Source organism: Hydra viridissima, unplaced genomic scaffold (assembly GCF_058129835.1).
Source record: "Hydra viridissima isolate aposymbiotic clone 2 unplaced genomic scaffold, HvirCarnegie_v1 scaffold_17, whole genome shotgun sequence".
Taxonomy (NCBI): Eukaryota; Metazoa; Cnidaria; class Hydrozoa; order Anthoathecata; family Hydridae; genus Hydra; species Hydra viridissima.
The window spans coordinates 746,102-770,602 of NW_028324316.1; the positions used below are offsets into that span (position 1 = coordinate 746,102).

The 24,501-nt window shown below is 29.9% G+C and overlaps 1 protein-coding gene and 1 long non-coding RNA gene across 4 annotated transcripts; one reads left to right on the forward strand and one right to left on the reverse strand.

Annotated features, from left to right (window-relative positions):
* Positions 1-933: 933 nt before the first annotated feature.
* LOC149876931 (uncharacterized) lies at positions 934-18,108 on the reverse strand. Its single transcript, XR_016448298.1, has 6 exons — positions 17,960-18,108; positions 7,190-7,789; positions 1,783-1,896; positions 1,508-1,610; positions 1,169-1,228; positions 934-1,057 (listed from the first exon to the last, which is right to left on the reverse strand). It is a non-coding gene; the product is annotated as an uncharacterized LOC149876931 (long non-coding RNA).
* On the forward strand, positions 12,897-23,757 carry LOC149876932 (proton-coupled amino acid transporter 1-like). 3 transcript variants are annotated; one of them, XM_090074450.1, is made up of 10 exons: positions 12,897-12,963; positions 13,150-13,255; positions 21,012-21,249; positions 21,329-21,419; positions 21,545-21,633; positions 21,787-21,870; positions 22,146-22,491; positions 22,675-22,841; positions 23,091-23,257; positions 23,400-23,757. In XM_090074450.1, exons 3-10 carry the CDS (start codon positions 21,128-21,130, stop codon positions 23,663-23,665), a joined length of 1,332 nt encoding a protein of 443 aa, XP_089930576.1. In that variant the 5' UTR covers positions 12,897-12,963; positions 13,150-13,255; positions 21,012-21,127; the 3' UTR covers positions 23,666-23,757. The 3 variants fall into 3 exon arrangements, with proteins under 3 accessions (XP_089930576.1, XP_089930575.1, XP_089930577.1); XM_090074449.1 differs by lacking the exon at positions 12,897-12,963 and having other exon boundaries at positions 13,129-13,255; XM_090074451.1 differs by lacking the exons at positions 12,897-12,963; positions 13,150-13,255 and adding an exon at positions 19,205-19,267.
* The last annotated feature ends 744 nt before the right edge of the window (positions 23,758-24,501 follow it).

The following is a 24,501-nucleotide window of genomic DNA, read 5'->3' on the forward strand; positions in this document are numbered from 1 at the left end:
ACGCTGATTTAATTGAGGAGAGCAAAAACATTTAAATACTTGATTCTAAGGGATTTACAGCTGGCGCAAAAATTTTGAGGACATCTGAAGTAATTTCATGTGTTTCAAACACTTCATGTGTTTACAACTCGTGCCAATATTTCTAGTTGTTATCAATATTAGCATGAATTTTAAGGCTATCGTGCGTCTGTCAGCTGTACACTGGTGCTTTAAAGACATATGCAGTATTAATTAGTTCAGTGCCTAATGGGAACTTAGAAAAGAAAATTTGCAATGCAAGGTAAAAAGTTATGTAACAAGGTTACAGAAGTGTAAAAAGCCTTAACATGCTTGAAGTGTTGAGCTATGGGTGTAGAAAAACTTCCTGTCAAAATAATAATGGAGCGTATGAAGAATTGATTGATATGAATTGTATGATGCATTGATTAAAAGAGAGGTGATCAATAATCCCCGATTAACTGCCGCAGAATTGAAAAAAATGCACCCGTCATTGCTTGGAAAAGTACCTGTTAGAAGAAATCAATTTAGGGTTTAAAAAGACCTTGGCTTTACACTTCGCGTCGTATGTCAGCCCAAAAGCCATTTCTTAAGGTTTTGGTTAAGCTAAGAACTGCATTTTCTTGCAGGCATAAGCATTAGATACCGGAACAATGGCCTACCGTCAAGTGATTGGAAAGTATCAATTTTTAATTGATAAGTACAGGCCGAATGCGAGTGCGTTACCACCCCCTCCCCCACCCCCCATCCCCGTCGTGGTTCTAACCGATTTAATCCCAAACACACCCATACAAAATATGACGCGCGCATGAAACTGTTTAGGGTTGCTTTAAAGCCAAACATGGCAGAGGAATACTATAACTTATTTTTTCATGTATGTAATTAACGTCATGTGAAAATGGTGAGTGGCAACAAACAATAATTTAAAAAACAAACAAAAAAACGTTTTTCTGGTTTAATGTTACAAACTTGCAAAATGTCAATCAGCTGCAAAATTTTTTTATAGTTGGAATGGCTCCACCCTTTAAATCTCCTGACTTGCATTTGCAAAAATTACTCCCTAAAAAATAAAAATTGCAGTTGTACAAAAATAAACCGAAAAAATTTCATCATTTGAATCATCAGAAAACCGAGACTTAGAAAATCTAAATCTTAAAAACTAGTTTCTTACTGCAACTTCCACTTGAACCAGCTTCGCAGCAAAAGTAGTTTTCGTTGATACAATGCAAACCTATAAAAAGAAAATGGGAAAAACTTTGCGTGAGCAAAATTGATTACTTCATGCTAGGATGTGCAATCAGAAGACAAAAAACTTATTGCATGCGTTAATAAAAGTTATAAATAGTATGATGAAAATAATACAGTTTGAAAGTTTTATGTAAAGTTAGCGAACCAAAAATTTTTTGAAAACTCTCATTTTATTTGAGATGTCTTCATCGACAAATGAAAAGCATATCAATTTTAGTACGAGATTTGCACTACAAATCACATTATTAATCATCATCCTTACTTGGATATCCGACTGGGCAGCAAGTAAAAGCAGCAAATTGTGTTCCGACTGGCTTCTAGTTAGTCGAACCCGGTCTTCCTTTTAGTTCAGTTCCAGAAGGACACTAAATATTTGATTTAATAAAAATAGTAAGAATGCCCAAAACAAACTGCCAACAAGCAGCAATGAATCGTGCACGCATCAACAGCTTTTTACAATAATACAGCAATAGTTAAATTGACACTCCCAGGATCTCAAACTCTATTTTTTATTTCTGAAAAATCTTGATAACTTACAAAAAATTCTAAAGTTGGGACAGCAACAACGCTTGAAAGCAAAGTAGTTAAAAAAACCAGCTGGATTGAAACAACCTCCATGCTGATTGATGATATTGACTGATCTAGAGATTGCTAAAAAAAAACAAAATTTTGAGTTTGATTCTAAAATCATATTGTCTCTTCAAAGTAGAGCTTTTTTTTTAGCTAAGAATCCTTAGCAATAGCCAATTTTTGGAGCAATAAGCAGTTATGATAGAAGGCTAAGATGCAAAGAATTCCATACTTTGAACGTTTTTTTTTTATTCAAAGAACTTAAAAAAGCATAAAAAAAAACAACATAAAAAAAGAAATCTTTTTAAGTTTGTTTTCTGTTTCATAACTTTTTTTTTATTTTTATTTACTCATTTTCATTCTTTTTACTTTTAAAACATTTCAATTAAATATCGAGTTTGCTTCTATAAGTAAGTTCTTCCATTTAACATTTAAGTTGCTAATAATTTACATAAACTTTGAACATTTTTTAAAAAAATGTTGAAAAACAGTATGAAGCAAAATTATTACTTAAAATGAAGCGGATTTCACAAACCGCAACAGAAAATCACTTAGAGATACAGCTTTAATGTTTGCTTAGAATGTTGAGTAATCTCTTATTTAATGTTTTTGCAAAAATTTAAGTATCGCTAATAATCACTTAGTAAAAACAAGCATGTTGATCAACAAACTTGAAAAAACATGGATTTAATTGAGGTTATATATAAATGGAGCGTAGATGGGAGTGGACGACATACCACTTACAAACAGAATTTTGCCAATAACGCAATCTATGGAGATTTTAATATTGTTCTGTGTACTGTAGTGCTGTTAGAAATATCTGAAATTGATGAGAATAAAAAGTCAGCATTATGCAAGAACCCTCGCACTTCAAGTTTAAAATATTGCAGACCGATTTGTTTCAAACTAACAAACGAAACACCGCATAGCGTCAAAAAAGAAGTAAGTAAAATTGCAGAGCACATTGATGACCTTCATCCAACAATCATTAAACTATCCAATAATGGAAAGATATTGTTTTTCAAGCATAAACTTGTGTGTACAATTCTAGACGGGAAAACTGTTAAATTGACTGACACAGAATGAAAAGAGTTCATAAAGATACTCGTACACGGATCTGACCTTATCAAGGCTCTAACATTGCCTGCTGGATAATTGTTGGAAGATGTTTTAAAAGCAACTCACTAAGCCTGTAAATACATACAACTTTTTCACTTTAGAAAAACCTCCAGAGTCAATACAAACACAGACATTTTGAATATGCTACTTACAATGTCTGATTTAGTAACTTCTACAAAGAGATGAACACTAAGAAAAAATAGAAATCCTTTTCTACATGAAGTTATAGCAATCCTTGATATCCAAAACTTTTTAAAAACGACGTCAATGGATCGTGCTGATGATATTAATCGGAATGTTCAAGATGAAAGTGAGGACAATAAAATGTATTAGCATTGACATTTGTATATATGGAATTATTGAATATATGAAATTATTTATTTGCTAATTGCTTCTTTTTTTTTCTTCTCTAATTGCCAACTTATTTTTTGAACTGAAAATCAAACCGCCGATGTTTAAATTTATGAGAAAGACAAAAAGTTTTACCTGTGTTTGTCACACCTCTAGTTTAATGTAAGGAAAACTATTTATCTCAAGCTTTTGGATCCCAAATAGTTTTAACTGTTAAAACCAACATATGAGATAAGTTTTAAAAAATCATCTTTAACAACGGATGTTTTAATCCGGTTTCAAAGAGGAGATTGGCAAGAACGGGGGTATTCTGTGCAGCTGATCTTTTTTTTTTTTTGTTTGTTTCAATCGTATATGATAGAGGGAAAGTAAAGGGGTACAAAAATGGTTTTAAAGTTTTGATTGGCTGAAAAATGACCAACTGCATGTGGTGTCTCCGCAATCTCCCCTACATTAAACCGTCCAACATGTTCTTCGCGCATTGTTTCACCCCAGCAAACAAATGTTTTTTTAGCAGTTTGTTAGGTTTTTATAATACCGCGGTAGTATTTGACCTGTAACTGCAGTAGTAGGTCACACCACGCTATTTATTGAAAACCACGGTATTTATAAAAATTTGATGTTTAGTTTTTTTTGTTTGTAAAGAGTGTAATATGAATTAAAGTTAAATTAACTTGTCTTAAAATTTAAAGAAATCTTAAAATTTTAAAATTTTAAAACTTAATATTTTTGAAACATTTATTTTTTTAAAGTTAATTTAAAATAAGGATTCGAGCGTTTAATTTCACTGCAGGCTTAAATACTAAATCGTAAACTTAGTTACTGCGTTTATTGATACTTTAATATTTGCAAATGCCATGTCAGATGGCCTCAATAGATAATTGTTGCAAATCTTTACTTTATTCTTAACATGATAAGAAAACATAATCTGGAGTTATTTGTTATATTTTCGTGATAACATTTTCCGTATCGAGATTAAAATACTATTAGATGCGTCACACTCTTTTGATTTTCAGACAAAAATTTAGGCGTTTTTAGCTGAAAACTAAGAGTGTGATGCCTCTAATAGTATTATAATCTTGAATCATCCATGTTTTGCATTATTATCTGAAGCAAGGAAAATCCTTTTGGAACAAAATCAACAATAAAAGTTAGTTTAGGCGAATATTAATAATTATAAAAAATAAAAACCAGGTTGTTAGTACTTTTAAAAGACAACTTTTAAAACAAAAAAGTCATTATTCAAGATGGCGAATATTAGCGATTTGTTGAATAATTTTTTACTTTCATCTTAAAATTAGAGCACGTTGCTTTGATTTTGAGGCCAATAGTCTTATTCGATTCTTAATCAGCATAAATGTCTCTATATTCATCAACCATAAAAATACGGGGAGGGGGGAAGAGATTATGTTGAGTAGCGCCAGCAACTCTGTGTAGCTGTGGTATAACTTTCAACAAAATGAACTTAAAGTTTTGTCTTGGTGTCTTTTTCCGTGAGACTCCAACAAAAAGATTTTTTAAACGAGTTGTTGACCACACCTCAAAGCATTGTTTGTGGCGTTGTGAAATTGTTGCAGAGTATATTGCTCATTGCATGGTGATCAAGCCTAAAGTTTGTATCTTTTAAGGTCTGATGCAAGTTTTAATCAACTTTTGTAAATAAATGGTCACCAAATTGTGGTATCCTCTCTTTCAAGCTTACGTGCATCTAGTTCTCAAAGCATCGAAGAAAAATTTAACATTTTAAAAGCAGGGCCCAAGAGAATGCAGGTTGTCAAACTTTTTTTTTAGACAGATTGTTATCTTTAAATGGCAAGTTACCGTCGGACTTTGCTCGTCAGCCATGTTCATTGTCTGAACTTGACAGAATTCACATTTTACAGATTACTATATCTCTAAATTTAACAAAAATATTTAACCAAAATCTAGACATCAAACAGTGGATCAGATCTGAAAATATAAAGGCCTTGTTTAACTAGCCTGACTTTTCGTGGCTAGTACAGTGGGTTGCATAGAGTCAGGTAATTTTTAAATGATTTTTTTAATGTTTTTTTAAAATTTAAAGCAAACAAAAAAGTTAATAATTTAAATTGTTTTAAATTTTATTAACGGTGGTATTACAAACAAAATAAGAAAAAAAATTTTTTCAAAAAAAAAAGTATAAGATACTTATTATGAGAAATATATACACCAGTTAAAAAAAATAAAAAAATAAAGCAAAAATATAGAGTCAAGGTGCATTTTGGTAATTTGTATGCGCACTAAGAACTTTCACACATGCACGAACACGTCTAGGCATAGATTCGACTATCCTGATCCACAATTCTCTTGGAAATTCTTTCCAAAGCTTTTCCAAGGTCTGCTGTAATTGCACAACACTGGTTATGCTCTCTTTGATCCATCTCTTGTCTATCCAAGCCCAAATGTTCTGGATGGGATTGAGATCTGGAGAACAAGGTATCATTGTGTCATCGTGCTGAAAAACCCATTGTTGTCGTCTTCCGTAAAAAGCTCTGGCTGTTGGTAAAAGTTTAGTTTCGAGGGTCTCTTTGTAGTTGTATTGATTAATTCTGCCGTTATAAATGTTGTATGACCATGTTCTTTAATGGGAGAAGCATCCCCATATTCTGACTGATTCTCCTCCACCTAGTATCCTTGGTACACAAAAAAGCTCTTTGAACTTTTCATCAGCCAGCCTTTTGATGATTACTCTTACTTGCGATTTATCACCTCAAAATTGGATTCGTCACTGAAAATGAATTTGGCCAGTCTTCTACAGACCAGTAAACTCTTTCTCTACACCACTTTAATCTTTTTAGACGATCTGAGACACGCAAAAGTGGTTTTCAAGCAGCGACATAGCAATCTAAGCGTTTCTTATTTAGACATCTTCGTACAGTCCATCTACTAACACTAACGTTACCAGGCATAATTGTGAACCCTTCAGTAAGTTCGCGGTAAGAAATTTTAGGGTCTTCTCTAACCTATTGATTGAGATAACTTTGGTCTCTTGAAGTTAGCTTTAAAGGCCTACCAAGCCTTGGTAAACCTTTGACATCATTATGTAGCTCGTGGTTTTTCTACACATTTAAGCGAAACATTTCACATTCGAGCTATTTCTCATTGGCTTTTTTATTTTATCTTTTGGCAGACCTACAATTTGCCATCATACGTTGTCTGAAACAGCTTTTCTGCCCATTTTTGTCTTTTTACTTCACAAATTAATTACCAATGCGAATAACTCAAGATCTAAAAATGATAGCTTAATTTTTGTTTTACAAGAACGTTTATATCGTTCGAAAGAAATCATCTACCATGTTTTAGACCGTTCGGATTGCATTTCGTTGAGATATTTCAACTTAAGTCGTTAAATTTTAACTGACTCTATATTTTTACTGCATTAGAAATACAGGTATGTTCTAATTGATATTGGTCAATATTGGTAAATCTAGCGAGTTAGAGTTATATACCATCCGATAGAGAATCAATTAACTAGCACATTTAATACGCTTTTAATCGTATTAATTTGTTGGTTTCAAAGAAAATTTTGAAAAAAACAAAAATTTTGCATAAAAAAAGTAGTGGCTCTATATTTATGCAACCCACTGTATGTTTTGAGGTTACTGATTAAGAATTCGCTAAAAAAAATAAAAGAAATAAAAATTATTTAATTGTACATAAAAATTATTTAATTGTTTAAATTGTGCTTAAATTATTATTTAGGATTCATTAAGGCCACAAATTAATTATTTGATAAAAAAAACGTTTAAAATATTAAAAAAACAAAATGGCGGATCCGATGTGGGGGCATACTTGCTTAAAATGGATCAAATGGTAGAAGTTGGTGTGAAGTATTAGAAAAAAACATTTTATTTCAATTACAATCATTATTCTTCTTTTTTACCTGAATCATCTTTTTTCTTTTTCTTCCGCCTCTTCAATAAAATCTTTATCATCCTCGTCATCTGAATTGAAGTCATCATAATCTTCTGCCACAGGAACCAAGAAGCCAACAGCTTCTGGCAACAACCTCTTCAGTTTACTTGGTGTTGATTTTTGTAGAGATAAAATGAAGAAGTTTGTAGTTGCCAACAATCTCCTGAACACATCTTCCGTAGAATGAACTCTTGACAATTTTCGAGAAAAACTCAATATTGTTTTATCAACTTATTAGTTGATTCTGATGTTTTAAAAATTTCTGGTGGGTCGACCTGTTGATTTATTCATGTCACAGGTTTTTGATCGATCTGGAAATTTATTGCAGTGTTCAACTAGTTTTTGCTCTTCTTAAAAAAACAATCTTGTAGTTGAGCTGCTTCTAAACTTTGTCAATAAAACAGAAATAGTATATCTCGTGTCATTGTAATTGAAATTACATACCACTCTTTTCTGTGAATGACTTTTCCAAATGTTCTATGATCACTAGCAAATCGTTTGCGAAATAGTCTTCTGTTACAAGGAAGATCTCTATCCTCGAAAGTCATATATACGGCAACCGGTGGATCTGATGAATCGTAAACAAGAATAAGACATTTAAAGATTTAAATTATTGTATAAATACTTTTAACACAATATAAACACAATTTTTATTTATCAATTCATGCATTATTTATTTATTCATTCATTTAATGCTTTAAAGCATTTGTACAAGGTATGTAAAATTTTTGTGTTTTGATAAATATTTGATTTTTAACAAGTACCAAAAATCAAACAACGTATGAGGTTAAACACAATACCCTTATGATCATATTGTATATATCTACTTGATAGGGGTGAACTATCGTGTGAATACCCCCACTTTCAATCCTCTCTAAAAACGTCTCTGTTCCACGCCTAAAGTTTTAAGGAAATATCCATAATCGCATATTAGAATATCCATAATCGCATATTAGATTAGGCGAAAGAAAATAATGAAATCTACTCAGGATTAGGTTATTTAGACAGTTAACAACTGCGGAAAATTGAAAAAAATTTTTTTTTCAATTTTCCGCAGTTGTTAACTGTCTAAATTGAAAAAATTGAAAAATTTTTTAAAAAAAATTTTTTTAAAAATTTTTCAATTTTTGTTTTTCTCCTTTTAGGATTTTAAAAAATCTTAAAAGGAGAAAAACGTTGTGAGCTGACAAGTTTATCTACTCTCCTCCTCCGCCGTGAAATTGTTCTAACGCATTGAAAAATTATAGAATTATAATAGGAATTGGAGAAATTTGTTTAAAAAAAAATTAATCCCTCTCCTCCGACGAAAATATATTTGTAACAATATACACAAGAGAGGATATCATATGCTAAGTAAAGAACATTTATCGAAAATGACAATTCACAAAGCTTAATGTTGAGAGATACAATAAAAGTAAAACGAAATTCGGAAAAAGTAAGAGGACAATACACTTTAATAACATCACATTCATACTTTATATATTCTTCTTTTTATACATACTTTTATGCGTGTCAATACAGCTCCTCTCTCTAAAAATAACCCCTAACAATTCTAGAATTCTCAGAAGATATCTCCGGAAAACTTATTATTATTCACATCACTAAATAACTTTAACTAAATAAACAAATCATCCCCAAATAACCTTAGCTTAAACAATATCATAGGAAAAAGAATATCAAAATCTACATAGAAGCAGAGTTGATTTTAGTTTAAAAAAAACCTTACATTTGTTTAGAGACGTATATATAGTAGCTTTCCTTCTTAGCTGGATTTACATAATATCTTTATTAATTCCAATGCTCTGATAGAATGTTTTGGCAATCTTGGGGTCTGCTTAGTTTTAGAAAATGAAAAAGCAACCATGAGATTTTGCCGATGGAAGACAATAAAAAAGATTAAAATTAACATTCGAGGTTTTTATTATTCACCCTTTATTTTGTTCTTCGTAATTGAGCTCAAAGGTACGAAAGAGAAGGATTATATTTTGATAATAAATGGATTTTGACGTTCATCTTGCATGGTGATTAGAATACGCCATACTGAATGCGGAAACCTCTTTCAACATGTCCACCAAAAAAAAAAAAACAGAATTCCACCAGTTCTTGTTAGAGGAAAATCAGAGAGAAAGAAAAGTCTTTTCCTCCAAGTTTTCAATTGCCCTCTACTTTTTTTCTTTACTTCAAGTGCTTGTTGAAACAAAAAAAGTTATTTTGACCGAGAGCCCACTCCTTTACTCAAAGCTCTTTTACATCCTGGTTATGAAATTCTTTGTTGAACCTTTCATGCACCTAGACTCTTGGTGATTTGTTCGGACCACAAAAAAACATTGGACCTTGCTTTCATGAAGAGCTCAGGAACTTTAGGACACCAAGCGAATTAGGAGGAGGCGCTACATGCACAGCAAGTATCTCTTCTTTTTTTCGCTCGCTTAAATGAGTTTCCATTCCAAAAAAGTTTCGAAAGCTAAGCTGGAATCCAAGCTGCATCAACTTCTTCCTTCATTCTATTTGCTAATCTTGCTTAAGAAACTTATGTTAATTAAGCAAGATTATGTTTAGAAAGTGTAAAACCATTTAAAGTTGCTCCACGCAATGTTTTTCCTAAAATAGGAAGCTTTTGTCGTTGACCGGCTCGGTCGGCTTCTGTACATGTTTTATTTAACAGCACTTTATTTAAGTTCTTGGAATTTTCAGCGTTATTGTAGATTTTGGTTAATTGTTTTTCTTTTTGACGGCAAATTTTTTATCTCCATCATCTTATTTTGTAACATCAGAAGAAAACTCAGCACCGTCATTGGCTGTTCTTTCATCCATAATGGTTTCATCCATAATGGCTGAGTAAAACTCAGGGTTTTTGAGTTGTTCTTTCTCATTGTAAGACAGTTCTTGTTTTAAAGCCTGCAATGCAAGTAGGGTTAGTAGCTATATGTTTGCATATAAATTTTGTAAGTTTGCGAACCAGTTGCATAAGAAACGTTAAAAAACTATTTGATAAATCAAGCTGAAGCAGCTTTTTTTCTTTTCTGAAATACGTTGTAGCATGTGTTTGAGAAAGACTATTATTTTAAGGAAATTAAGAAAAAGACTTAATGACTTCATTTAAAATGCAATTTCATAATGTCAAATGGACGTGATAAAATGAGAGAAAACCGATGGTGTTTTCAAACAAATCTTTTGTGGGATATGTACAAATAATCGTAAATTAATCAAGTTCTGTGTAATTATTCTTCAATCATCACATCAAGCACATTGTGTGAATCCGGTTAAGAAACAATAACAACTATTGCTTTAAAAGCAATTCTCAAAAACTCACAATGTTTCTAAAAATTTTATTGGTCAACTTTTTTTAAACACTTCAAATGCAGCGTTTGTTTTCCATTTGAATTCAACTGTTTGATTTGTTTAAATTAGCCAGCAGTACAAAATATCAAAAATAACCGAGAGAAAGAGGCTTGTAAGAGAAAGAGGCTTGTAATGCTACATGCCTAAACTTGTAATACTACACGCCTAAAACTCAACTTTCAGCATCATCTACTTATTAAACCTTTCATATTCTCAGGAGATTATTTACGATTATATTATGACGATGTTTTCCTTAAGGAAAAAGAGAAACTTTGTGATTCAAGTACCGAAAATTGCTGCGTATTTCGGTTTTAACTCTGATGATGAAGAAAATTTTACTTTCTCTGATGAGAAACCTACAACATCTAAAAAAAAAGGAGCAGAATGCAAATCGAGTTTCGCATAAAAATGTTTATAATTTTTAGTTAAGCTCAAAATTGAAGTTAAAGCTAAAATAAAACTCGTGAGTTAAACTTTTTTTCACAACGAATCCCTGTTGCTAGGCATGAGGATAACCAGTTTAAGGAGTTAGCTAGTTCAGCACTGACATTGGAAATGATGTGCCATTATGATGGGCTGCGATTTGTTATCCGTCTTGCTCCTGTTTGACGTAATGCAAAACAGTTGAAAGAGTACCTGTTAGAAGTTGTAGCAACATTCAAATACAGTGGTGGTGACTGGTGTCAATTTTCTATTATAAGTGAGTATTAAATCAGCGAACGTACAAAGATTGTGATGGCCCTGTAACCATTTATTCATCTATTCAGCGTGTGAGCATCTATGCTTAGTGTAAAGATTGTTACCACAGGAGAAAATTTAAATCTTTTCTAATAGTAAAAGTCGAATTAAGTTTGAGTTTAGAGCAAAGTTCGAGCTGAGGTTTCAAGCTTCAATTGAAAAGTTTTTGGACATTGAAGAGAGTTTAAAGAAGTTCCCGTTCTTCAACTTGTTTTTTCAACCTAAAATCTAACCATGCTCTGCCAGTGACTTATTCTTTTAAGACACACCTGGCATTTTGTGTCTCAAATGTAAAATACAACAAACGATGGTGCTACTTCAATAGACTGTTTAATATCTCCTCATCCAGTGAAGACAATACAACCTTTGAAAGAAATTGTATAAAGATGTTGTGTTGATATTGTAAATGGTGATAATGTAAATATTTTCAATATGTCGTAAAACACCCATATGGCGCACCGAAAGAAAATCAATTCAAATGCAGCTAAATACAAATCAGCGGTTAAACAGCTGTTTGAAGAAGAAAAATACCCTTCTATCATCTTTCTGTCATTTTTTGCTATGAGGTAGTGGTGGTGGTGGTGGGGTGAAGCCATAGAGTCATACAGAATGAAACTAGACAAAATGTGAATCGGATTTCATAAAAAGATTTAGACTAATTTTTAAATGGTATATTAAAAAAAGTCGTTTTATGATTTAGTAGTAAATTCCGCACGGGTTAAAAATTTTAAAATCAAATTTAAAAAGTTTAATTACTTGCAAAAAAAAAAAAGAAAAGAAATGCACATATAAGGGATACTCTAGTGTACTTACATTTTTAAAATACGTTAGAGATGCGTTCTAATGCATGCCTCGATTATTGTATCTTACTACTGATAAAAAAAAACTTTCTGACCCAGACAAAGATTTAACATAATAAACTGGTTTTATTTTTCAGATAACGGGAAAATTGCAAATCTTTAGGACTTATAATTTTCATGAGATAAAGCTATAAAATGGTGACGTAATATCGGATATTACAGGGAAAAAAAAAGCAAGATTTTTTTATGAAGAAAATTTTTCGGTAAAATATCCACACTTGACCAAATTCACTACTAGGTTCAAAGTCGTGCTACTAAATTGAAATATTTCTTTTTTATATTTTGTAGCTTTTTTTCAAATTCTGAAGAAAAGTGAAAAATTTGTTCATTTTTAGCTCATTTTAAAGTTAGGAAAAAATGAATATATTGTCGTATAAGTTAAATCAGTCGGGTGAAGAGGGAGGCAACAAACTAACAAAAATCATGGTGGACTAAAATCTTTACTAAATAATAATTCTAAAATAAAGTTTACAAGCAGTTATATATATATATATATATATATATATATATATATATATATATATATATATATATATATATATATATATATATATATGTAACTACAATTCTAGTTGGTATTATATACTATTTGTTAAAGCAACATAATTTTAAACATAAGTTAAACTCTCTGTTGAATTTGTAAATTAAATCAACATCGAACTCAACGTTTACCGCGTTGAAAGTATTGAATTGTATTTAAACACAGGAATGGTTTAATAAATTTGTTAAGTATTTACTTATTTACAATGTATTTACGCAAACTTTTTCGTTAGTCGTGTAAGAAACAAAAATCAAAAAAAGCGTAAGTTTTATAAGATTGATTGTGGTTGCTTTCAAAAAACACATTTTGTTGTGACATTTCTATCAAATATTTACTATATTAACTGTAGAATATAAAGCTATATAACAAAGTAAATATTTATCGTGATGAGTTTTAGGTTCTGCTGGTGTTGAAACATATTGAAAATAGATAGAAGTTCTTTTGTAGTATTAACAAGAAATGGATATTCAATTGGCAACGAATCCATCTGTTGTTTGTGCAGACAGTATAAAGAATAAAATATTCAATAAAGGAGATTTTTCTTGTGGCAAAGGTATAGTTGCACTTTAATCTTAACCTAGCTTTGGTTCATCCTGCTCTGCAGTTCTTAAACCTGGCCATCCTGACAATTTTTACTTAAACAAAAAAAAAACGTTCTTGTTACAATTGTTGCCCTTGATCTCTCTCATAATCATTGAGGCTTAAAAAATGCACTTTTTCAATTAGAACTTGTTTCTATCAATGCCAGCAATAAAATATATTCTGAACTCAACAAAGGGAAGTAATTAATTAGCCGAATTAGTTAGCTAATTAATTAGAATGTATGTTGATTCTTAATCAAATTAATTAGATTTTGTAGGGTGCAAAATATGACAGTTGTAACTAATGTAACCTATGACAGTTGTAACTAATAAGCATTTTTTTAAAATTCATTACGATTAAAAATATCAGTTGGATATGCAATTAAAAGTATGTGTAATTAAAAAAAGGGCATTTAAATACTGAATTAATATTTGAATAACTAAAAAAAGTAAAGTAAATTTTAATCTTACTTTGAGTTTTTTACAGATGTTACCATTTTAGTTTTTAAGGAAAACTTTTTTTTGGAGTGTAAACACGTAGGTTTTTTTTGTTCCGAGGCTCCGAGTACCGTGATTATTTGAAAAACATTCTTTAGTGCAAATATAAAAACATTTAGAGTTTCACTCTGAAAGTGACCTCAAATACAACAAAATCCTGATTACATACCTGATGTGTTATTTGCAGTGTGTTGTTTGTGACCTCAGATACAACATAATTCTGATTACGTACCTGACGTACCATTACAAGCCACATCAGGAAAGTAATCAGGATTTTGTTGTATCTGAGGTCACAAGTAACACACTGCAAATAACAGCGATGTATTGTGCAATGGTAAATCTTAAAAAAGCAGTCACGCCACACATACCCTAAAACTAATGGTCAATAGCGGGCCTATTATCTAAAAACAAAATGTTGATTGCCAGTATGCAGAAAACACACAAAATAACTAAACTGATATAGGACTCAAAACTCCTTCAACAAATTCAAAAGTTGAACTAAAAGCTTAAAATATACTTCCAAGCAACATTGTAATAAGTGAAAACTGGTATAACTAAACTTCTGAGTCGTCATTTTGGAAAAATGCATAAAGATTCGCGTTACGTAGTATTAATAGTTTTGAACTCACAATTCAAGTTCAGATGGATTCAAGTTCAGATGGATTCAAGTTCAGATGGATTCAAGTTCAGATGGATTCAAGTTTAGATGTTTCAATGTTCCAGAGAAAGGTGTAGAGGGGCGCGAAGCACTTTCGCTTATAAAATTGTAAAAAATTGTTTTGATGAACCGAAGAAAGAGCCAACCACCTGACATTGAAAAATGATCTTTTTGCATTTATGTCGCAGACAAATAAGTACAGAAGCTTCAGTAAGTTGTTTTGTCCACAAGAACTTATAAAATATTTCACTGGAGATTAAAAAAAAAAAAAAGAAACAATGCAGCTCTTTTAGAGTTTTTGAGTATAGTGTAAACAGAGTAAGATTTCCGTGAATGTATCAACATTCTTGCATTCCAGAAATATCTGCTATCACAACTCCCCGGGTTTTACAAACTTTTACAGAAGTGACAATTTTAAAAAATTAACAAAATTCTCTAATAAAGTTTTGCATATATAAGTTGTATTATATTTTTTATCAGGAACACTAATTAATTACATAATTTTGATTTTGAATAACTCGCTATTCCTTAATTTGTTCTAATTAAAAATCTGCAGCCCAATTAATGCTAGCGGTAAAAAAAAAAAAGATTTCTGATGCTGTTTCAATGTTGATCAGGAGAACAGTCCTGATAGTTTTTCAAAGGGTACATCCATATATAATTCACCACAGCTTTTTCAACAGCGCAAACAAGTAATAGCAACTCTTATATAAAACTTCTAAGTGAAATATTTAAAACTCCAAAATACAGTCACATTTTCTCCACTGAATTGGTATTCATTAATGAATTCTGCCTTCATCCTTTGGATTGGTTGCACAATTTTACAGTACGTGTAACAATTAAAGTTAATACAGTGTAAAACCAACCTTGTGTAAAAAAAACCAAACTTGGGTAAAACAATTTGAAGCTCAAAATCCTACAATGCTATTATGGATAATCTACAGAACGTCTTTTTACTTTTTTTTTTTTTTTTTTTTTTTTTTGTAAATCGAATGTTCCTACTCGAAAGAAGCCACTTAAAATAAAAGGACCATTAAATTGAAATAAAATTAAAAAAAAAAGTTCACTTAAAATGAGTACCATGCTAAATAATAGTAAAAAAGTTTTAGTAAATGAACTGAAAAAAGTTTATTGAAAATTATTTTCAAGAAATTTCATTATTGAAATGGATTTGTTTAATTTCTTTTTTTTTTTTTAATTTTAGTCTTGTATTTTAGTTTTTTAATTTAAAAATTTTTTCAAAAACCATTTTGAAAAGAATGTTCACTATTTTCCATCTTTATTGTCGCATTATTTTTAAATGTTTTTTTACAATACGTCTCAACCCCAATCGGCCCTAAATTCGGTCAACTATCTTAGGAACGTGAAGCAGTGTTTTTCTTTTTAAGATTTCAGTTTTTATTGAAAAACGTGTTTGCTGAACGAGGTTGCAATATTTTTGTTGTTGTTTTGTTGATATTATTTTTAATATAATATTTGGTTAGGGTCTTAAACTATCTGCCATTTAGTCTCTTTTAGCCCATTTTTATATAAGAAAACAAGAAAATGGTTTAGTACAGGAAAGTCTCTTATTCTAAGGGTACTTTTTTACAACTCTTTTGTACTAAAAGGTACTTAAAACTTTCTTAAGTTTCAGATTTTCAAAGGAGAAAAAAAGTAAATAAAATGCTATTTGAAAGCAGGTTAATAATTACTGATCTCAAAATGTAACTGGACAGCGTATTCTATTGATTGTTTTGTTTTCTTTTTTCAAAAAAAAAGTTGAAGCTAAAGTTGGACTCCCAAGATGGCGGCGATCAGAGCTCTTAGTGGTGACCGATGTACATTTTATAAGGCTTTACAGAAGTATGAAAGAAAATAATTAGTTTTGAAAGAAAAATAAGACTATGAAATAAATTAAAACATGGGTCTCAAAATCAATTGAAAGTGCTCTAAACTGAAGTTGAAAGTACAAAATTATGCAATAAATTCCAAATATTCGCCATCTTGAATCAACTATTAGGAATTTATTGCATAATTTTGTACTCTCGAGAAAAAAATCAACCGTAACGTTTCGGTTGATTTTTTTCTCGAGAACAAAACATTGGCTGCCTGGTTTTTATTATGAAAAAATTTTTTTTTGGATAATTGTAGGTATTTGGTTTATTGTATCATTACATTTGGATTATTGCGCGATAGTTCTTTCCAGTGTAATTAGATATACAAACGAGATATAAAGCATTTTACTTTTGTGAAGCATGCGATTCTTTCTTGAGAACTTTATTTTTATAAAAGAATTTAAGGCTATTTTTTTTTAATAAAAAATTGCATTATTATTAAAGAAAAAAATAATAGAAAAGATGAACTTACATAAATATAATAAAAAAGGAACTCTTTAATCTTTTTTGCAAAAAATTTTCTTAATGAAATTGTGTGGCTATGAAAATGAGCCGTTTTTAGAAAATTAGAAAAATCCAAGGTAATAAGGCTATTGCGTTTGTTTGTTGGTTTTTGAAGAACTATGACATGGTAATAAATGAAGAAACAGAAAAATTATCTTAAAACATTCCTTTTGTATGACAGATACAATGAAAATAAATCTTTACGTATTCCTTCTAGGATTATTTAATACATGAATGTAATTAATGGATATAATATTTAATCAGAATATTAAATACAAAATATAATTTTTTAAGTATTATATATTACTTTGTATACTATTTTTTTGTTATATTCCAACTCTCAATAATTGATTTAATTACTGAGAGCTGGAATATTTCAAAGAATAATATACAAAATAATATATAATATTTAAAAAATAAAACTGGAGTATAAAAAAATAAGTTGTCATTCAAAGCGACTTTAAAATTTGTTGAGTCTTTTTTAGATGACAAACATTTTTTGTATTTTTTTTAAAGCATCATCAACATGTATGTTATTAAAAAATGTATGATGCATATAAATTTATATCTTTAAATGTTAATTATCCCTTAAGGTTTAGGGATAATCACTCCTAGTTTAAGATATAAATGCATGTAAAAACACCTTAAAAAAAAATTCATAATCTACTAATAAATTTTTGAATATAGAAACATTTTTTTTAAACAAACTTCTCATGTTTGCCTCAGCTGATAACTGATAACCATTTAATTTTATTGACTAAAATTATTTCAGAAAACAAACTTGAAAAAAGCTTAGGAAGTAATTAACAAAACTTATCTTATTCAAAAAAAAAACGAAAAATATTTTTATTATATGATATGATGATATATATATATATATATATATATATATATATATATATATATATATATATATATATATATATATATATATATATATATATATACATATATACATATAACAAGTATTTTTATTAAAAAACTCTATAAAATCAAATAATTGCAGAAGGAACCTCTGAGTTGTGTGTACTCAAAAGCGCTCAGCTAATAGTTCATGCAGCATTTACAACTTTGTAGTACCAATCTCAAAAAGTAATGCATAAAAAATATTTTATCTTAAAAAAAACTCAGCTGCTTACCATGCAGTTGTTTTATTAACCTTCTAGCACACAGCATTGGATAGTTAAGAACTAAAAGGTACATAAATTATATAGCAAGTGCTAATTAATTGAAATTTGAGATTTCTGCACAAGCGAACAAATCATTTTTCTTCACTTTTATTAAACAAGCTAAAATTAAACAAACTAAAATTAAAACTCGTACTAAGTTTTACAGAGAATTTGTATTTTATTTTATCATATTTATTCTAAAAAACTAAAAACAGAAGGTTAATATACAACAAGTTATTGTAAGAATATGTTTTGTTAAATATCTATATTTAAAATTTATGTAAATATGTAATATTCCGTTATTTTTATAAAAAAAAATCGTCTGTTAAACATAAAAATAGATTTTTATTTGAAACTTATATATTTATCAATATTTGAGCTTAAGATATAAAACTTGATTATCCTCAGTTTTTTTATTTTCATATAGCCGTTCGTTAATTCCGTCACCATCTTGGAGAGGCTAAAACTGGCTTTAAAAAATTTTTCACGTATACTCTATCCAGTTATATTTTGAGATCGGTGGTTAACAATAAGATAAAATCAACTAAAATTATTTGAATTCCATCAATATCATTCAATGTAATACAATCCTCAGATATTTGTCTCTGAACAAAAACACAAATCAGGAAATATTCCTCGAACTCTTTATAAAATAAGTTTCTTATCGAAAGTAACTTAGAACTAACAGTTTCTTGAGATTTTTTGATTTTTAGTACTAGTTTCCTATAAAACAAAAACAAAAAAACGTGTAATTTGTAGCAATCAGTTTATTTAAAAAGTTAAATGAAACGCTTTTAGACGCTTTAAGCCGAAACATTCAAGTTGGATATGCAGCATGAATTATTGCAACAGATTTAATTATAGCATAATACACTGCCACCTGCATACTTTGTATTGCACGAATGTGTGCTGCTTTCAAGCTTATTAAATGGAGTTCGCCGCTTCCTTGATTTGCGAGCCGAAGTAAAAAGAAAATACAGCTAATTTTGAAAAATTAACAGTAGTGTATTTAACGGTAGTGTATTAATTTTTCAACCGAATAAATATGTATAAATAAATATATGAACGTCTTTTATTTGCCCACTAATTCTACTCAGAAGGTCGCCTTATCGGCAATGACCGAGATTTTAGTAATAACAATGAAGTTTCAATGGTAAATAGTTTAAGAAAAACCAATCAAATAGAAATAATAAAAGAAATATTTCTCTGATTAAGTGACGTAACACTTGGATTGCAGATATGAATGTTCTTTGAAAGAAGGAAGCGGCCTACTAGCCGGTAATAGCTGTTTTTTTTTTAAATGTATACAGAAGGATTGAAAGTACAAATTATCCTAAAAATTGGATGAAGCCGTGTAATTCTATTAGAACTTTTTGTACTGAATTTCTGTACGGAATTATAGAGATTTTTATTGGTCCGAAACTTAAATAGATTTAGGAAATTTTTCGAATAAATTTGCATAAAATTTGCATAAAATTTGCATAAAATTTGCATAAAATTTGCATAAAATTTGCACAAAATTTTAAGTAAATTTTGTAATTTCACAATTACGCACTTTTAAAAATTAAAAAAATTTTTTTTTTTAAATCATCCGAACTTGAAAGTATCTAAAAAAAAAAAGGATAACATCTATTTCATCCAAAAATCTAAACAATAATTTGACTTTCGTGGTTCTTGTTAAATGTTTAAGCTCATATTATAACTTATTACAGTCCTGTTGTAAATTATTTAAAGATCGGTAATTATTTATATTTTAGTATTTGTATAAGTTAATATGTTCGTATGGCTTGTATATTTTTTGAAAATATCATTTTTTTGGAGTTGGATGAAATTGTCTGTCATTTAGTTTATTCATTTGATTCTTTTTATTCTTATTTATTTTTTATCTGAAACTTGTCCGATCCGACTTTTTCAGAGTTTTTGATAAAAAAAAAAAAAAAAAAAGATTCGGCAGTTATACAATCCGGACTTTAACAAGATATTTAACGCAGGTGCTAAATATAGATGTTGAGAGATATACGTATAAACGATATACTCCGTATATCGTATATTCGAAACATATAGCAATGCGTAGGTAAATTTGACATAAACGTAAAGATATGTGTGATTATATTTTTCAAATAAGTAATACAGCAACATAAAACTGATAAAGTAAGAATTTTAAGTAAATTTAGCAATATTTTTTGCTAATGCACCCTTAATTTCAACTGTAATCTTACAGCGTCCGTTTCGTTTACATTTGTCATAATATTAAAAATTTCCAAGCAACTGATTTTGTTACAGCTCAAGATTCAGATCAAGTTGTATTTAATTCTATAATGATTGTCCGTTTACACGGCATTTCTCGCGATAAGGATCTGAGCACTTATTTTGTGCGATGTTTTTTTTTTTTAATCCCAGCGATGGAGTTTCATTTAATAATCTGTAAAACTTAAATTTATTTCGAGTTTTTTTCAATGACGAGTAAGAATCTATCTGCCAATTTTTTATTTTTAAGATTTTCCACGTGTCAAAGTTTAACGAGAGAAAACATTTCGTTTGTTTTGTTTTCTTTAGAAGTTTTTTCAATTTGTTTTTTGTTTGTTTTTTACTTCAAAGAAAATCGTTCAACTTTTTATCGTGAGATGTGGAAAATTTTTTTGCAGTTTTAAAGTCAATTTTTCTGGAATTCGCTTCACAATTTACTTACGGAATTTTAAGATTTTAAAATTTTAGATATTAAATTTTTAGAAACTAAACTTTTAAAATAAAGCTGACAATGTTGAACTGTTCACCTTGTATTTAAAGCATAAATTTATTGAGTCGATTTTTCACTTGGTTGTTCTAATTATAATGAAAACTATAATTATAAGTTATAATTATGACTGAAAGAACTAAAACCTACCAAAATTTGAGTTTTGATAAAAAGTTAGAACAAACATCACTTAAGATTTTGTCAAATCTTCTCTTTCTTTGTCAAATCTTCTCTTTCTTTCAAACTTTTGATTTTCAGTTTCTTTTATTTTACAAACAAAAATTTCAGATGAAGCAAATATCAAAATTATACAGAGTAGCAATAGAAATACGCTGGTAACTGCCTATGACTGTTAGAATCTGAAGCTGGCTGCTGTAACTTGACCTTGAATTCAAAAGTTATAAATGGAGGAAAATGCCCAGATTCCTTTAAATCCAATAACAGGATTGTCAGAAACTGCTCAATCGGAAGATGAGCTTGACAATCTACTTGAAGAAGTATTTTCTCCAGAAGAAGGATACTTAGCGTAAGTTGAAAAGGGAATTAGATACACGTTTGTGTTGGAAGATGCATTAATCTCTACGACGCCATTTTGTATTTTTTAGAGATTGGCAAGTGTTAACACACTTGTTAAAAGTATTCATTGGAACAGGTATCTTAGGGCTGCCATCTGCCGTCATGCACGGAGGTATAATTGTAGGTGTCGTTTTTTCTTCTTATCATTATTTAGTTAAACTTCAATAAATAGTACTGCTAAATATTGTAGTGCAATTGTTTAAAATTCATGGCAGCATTTTCTTTTTTTTATTGAATTTTTGAAGTTTGGCCCTTTAATTCTACTCATACTTGGATCCGTATGTATGTACAGCATTAAACTGCTGGTGGATACTGCGCAAAACGTACGAGAAAGGTAGATAGTTTAGAATGATACTCTCAGACTTTCAAACTTTAAGACGACAATTATTTTAAAATCTGAATTGCTCAGATCTTTTATCGTATGAGCTGCCACTAATGGTCAATACATTTACAATTTCAGTATTAATAGCATTTATTTTCATTACAGTCTTGCAATAAAGCGCATAAGCTATTCTGGGATTTCAGAGTATTTATTCAGCGCGTACGGCAAGAATGTCGGCAGATTAGCAAGGTTTCTATTTGTTTTTATTTATTTAAAGTTTAAGAAAAACTTAACCAGTATAATACAATGGCACACCTAGGATTCAATTTTGGGGGAGAATAGGGGACCATTACGAAGATATTCATTTCTGACCTTATTTTATGTTAAAAGGTTAACGTTTGAAAGAAGCAAAGGTAACATTCTAAAAGAGCTTCTCATTCTCTTTTAGTTTATTTATTTTTCTTTTTAAAGTTGTAATTTCTATATAATCCGCCCCTTAAGCCTCCTTTTTTTTTTTTGTATAGATATGCGACCGATTTTTTCTTGTGTACGCTTCAGCTTGGCTTTTGTTGTGTTTACGTAGTCTTTATTTCCCATAACTTACAAGCGGCAGCACATGTCCTTGACGTGCGGATATGGATGGTGATCATTTTTCCGTTTCTTCTGTTTCCATCTTTAATAACCAGCATTCGGAAATTATCTTACCTTACCATGATTGGAAATATTATTGCATTGATTGGATTGGGAGTTATATACCAATATTTGCTGACCAATGTGAAATCCCCTTCAAAACTACCAAGCTCCAATGGTTTTATTAATGCTTGTGTAGCATTCGGTCAGATTGTTTATGCATTTGAAGGTATAGCTGTGGTATGTGCTTAAAAGTTTTAAATTTTTTTACAATTTTAATATTGATTATAATTTTGTACCATCTACCTAATGGATTAATAGTATTATAACCTCAGCTTTATAATTTTGAAATTTTATTTGGGTTTTAAAACATGCAATCAAAAAAAAAAAATTGCAAATAAAAAAATGTGTTTTTTAATTCAGGTTTTACCAACAGAAAACAAGTTAAAAACGCGCGAATCTTTCAAAGGGATTTTGCTTGTAGCTGGTTGTTTAGTGATGATTCTCTATTTGAGTTTAGCGATTCTTGGTTATCTGACGTTTGGAGAAAAGACCAGGGGAAGTATTTCTCTGAACCTTCCACAAACGCGGTAAAATGATTAAGTCTAATAGAAATACAACTAAAAATTTCTTGGTTTCTTTTTAGAATGTACTGCTTAATGTAAATGTACCCTTAGAGTGGCGCTAAGTATGAAAAGGAAATTTAATTGGATCAATACACAAAATGTTACACTTTAAGAACTAATAAATTACTTTTGTAAACGCGTAAAAATTTACACTCGTTAAATCGTGAGATGAAAAATGAACTTTATAAAAACTCATTTAAATTATGCCTTTAGGTTGTATCAAATTTTGCAGCTCTCTTACTCATTGATGGTATACTTCACTTACCCATTGCAAATGTATGTATCAGTTGAAATTATAAACCATTATTGCTCAGCACCGAAAAAGCCGTTGAGTAATTTCAAAGAGTATTTACTTCGGAGTATCTTAGTTGTAATAACATGTAAGTTAAATTTTGTTTTTTAATGCTAGAATTACCTTTTTAACTACCGCATGCGGGACCAGGGAATCCTTTATGTATTGTTCGTTTATCAGAGCGAGTTGGGCTTTTTTTCGTTTGCTTTTTTTATTGTTTATCCTTGTAGGTATACTGGCCATATTTATTCCTCAGCTGGACCATTTTATGTCACTTGTTGGGTGTCTTAGTGGTGTTGCAGTAGGACTAATTCTTCCTCCCACTTTACATTCTCTTTGCTATTGGAACCAAGGCTTAAGTAAGCTCAGCTTTGCGATTGACGTGGCAATTGTGATTATTGGACTTTTTGTGGCAGTAACTGGCACTACGTCAACAATTTATTCTATCATGCAAAGGTATATTGCCTCACCACTCTCAACTAAGCCAATCGGGTAATAATAAACTTTACTTTATTTTGAAGCAGAATGGAAAAAGAATGTTTTTCGTTGTGAATTTGATGAAAAAAGAATAAAGTTTTTGTTGAAAAACACGAAAATTTTTTTAAAAAATCTTGTAACTTGTGTTAAACTGATATTGTTTACTGAATTTCCTGGTTGCGAGTTTCGCTAAACAACTGGTTTTTAACGGCAGAAAGCCGACGTGTCGTAGAATGAACTAAAAGTACTTCGCATCCAAATGTTTATTTTTTAATAAATAATTATCACAGTTATTAAATTTTCACAGTAAACGTAATAAATGTGATGAATTTCGTGAACCTTGCGATGTAAATTTTTAGTTTAAAAAAATCTTTTGTTGTGAAAAATTACAGAAGCATTATCTCAAAATGACTTTTATACCCCCATGTTGTATGCACATAGGTGCATCTCCTCTTAAAATCTAATTAAGGCTAAGCGTCTATTGATGGTTCCGAGACAATATTTATCCAACACGATAGACCACAAACAACGAAGCTAATTTTGAGTTTTTCCTTCGACTTTCATTAAAAATAGTATTTAATCTTTTAAAAACATCTATTTTTTTTTTTTGAAATTCTAATTTTATCGCTTTTAATGGCAGTAGTCATAAAGAAAATACTTGTGGGAATTCATTTTATAGAACACTTGAAGTTTTAAGTAACCACGATAAAAAACAAAAAAAAATTAAAATTTCAATCTGAACAAACACGTTTTAAGTTGTTTGCCAAAATAAAAACATGGAGATATGAATTATAGAAAGTTATTTTTAATTCTTTTAAGTTGATTCATTTAATTATTTATAATCATTCGAAGATT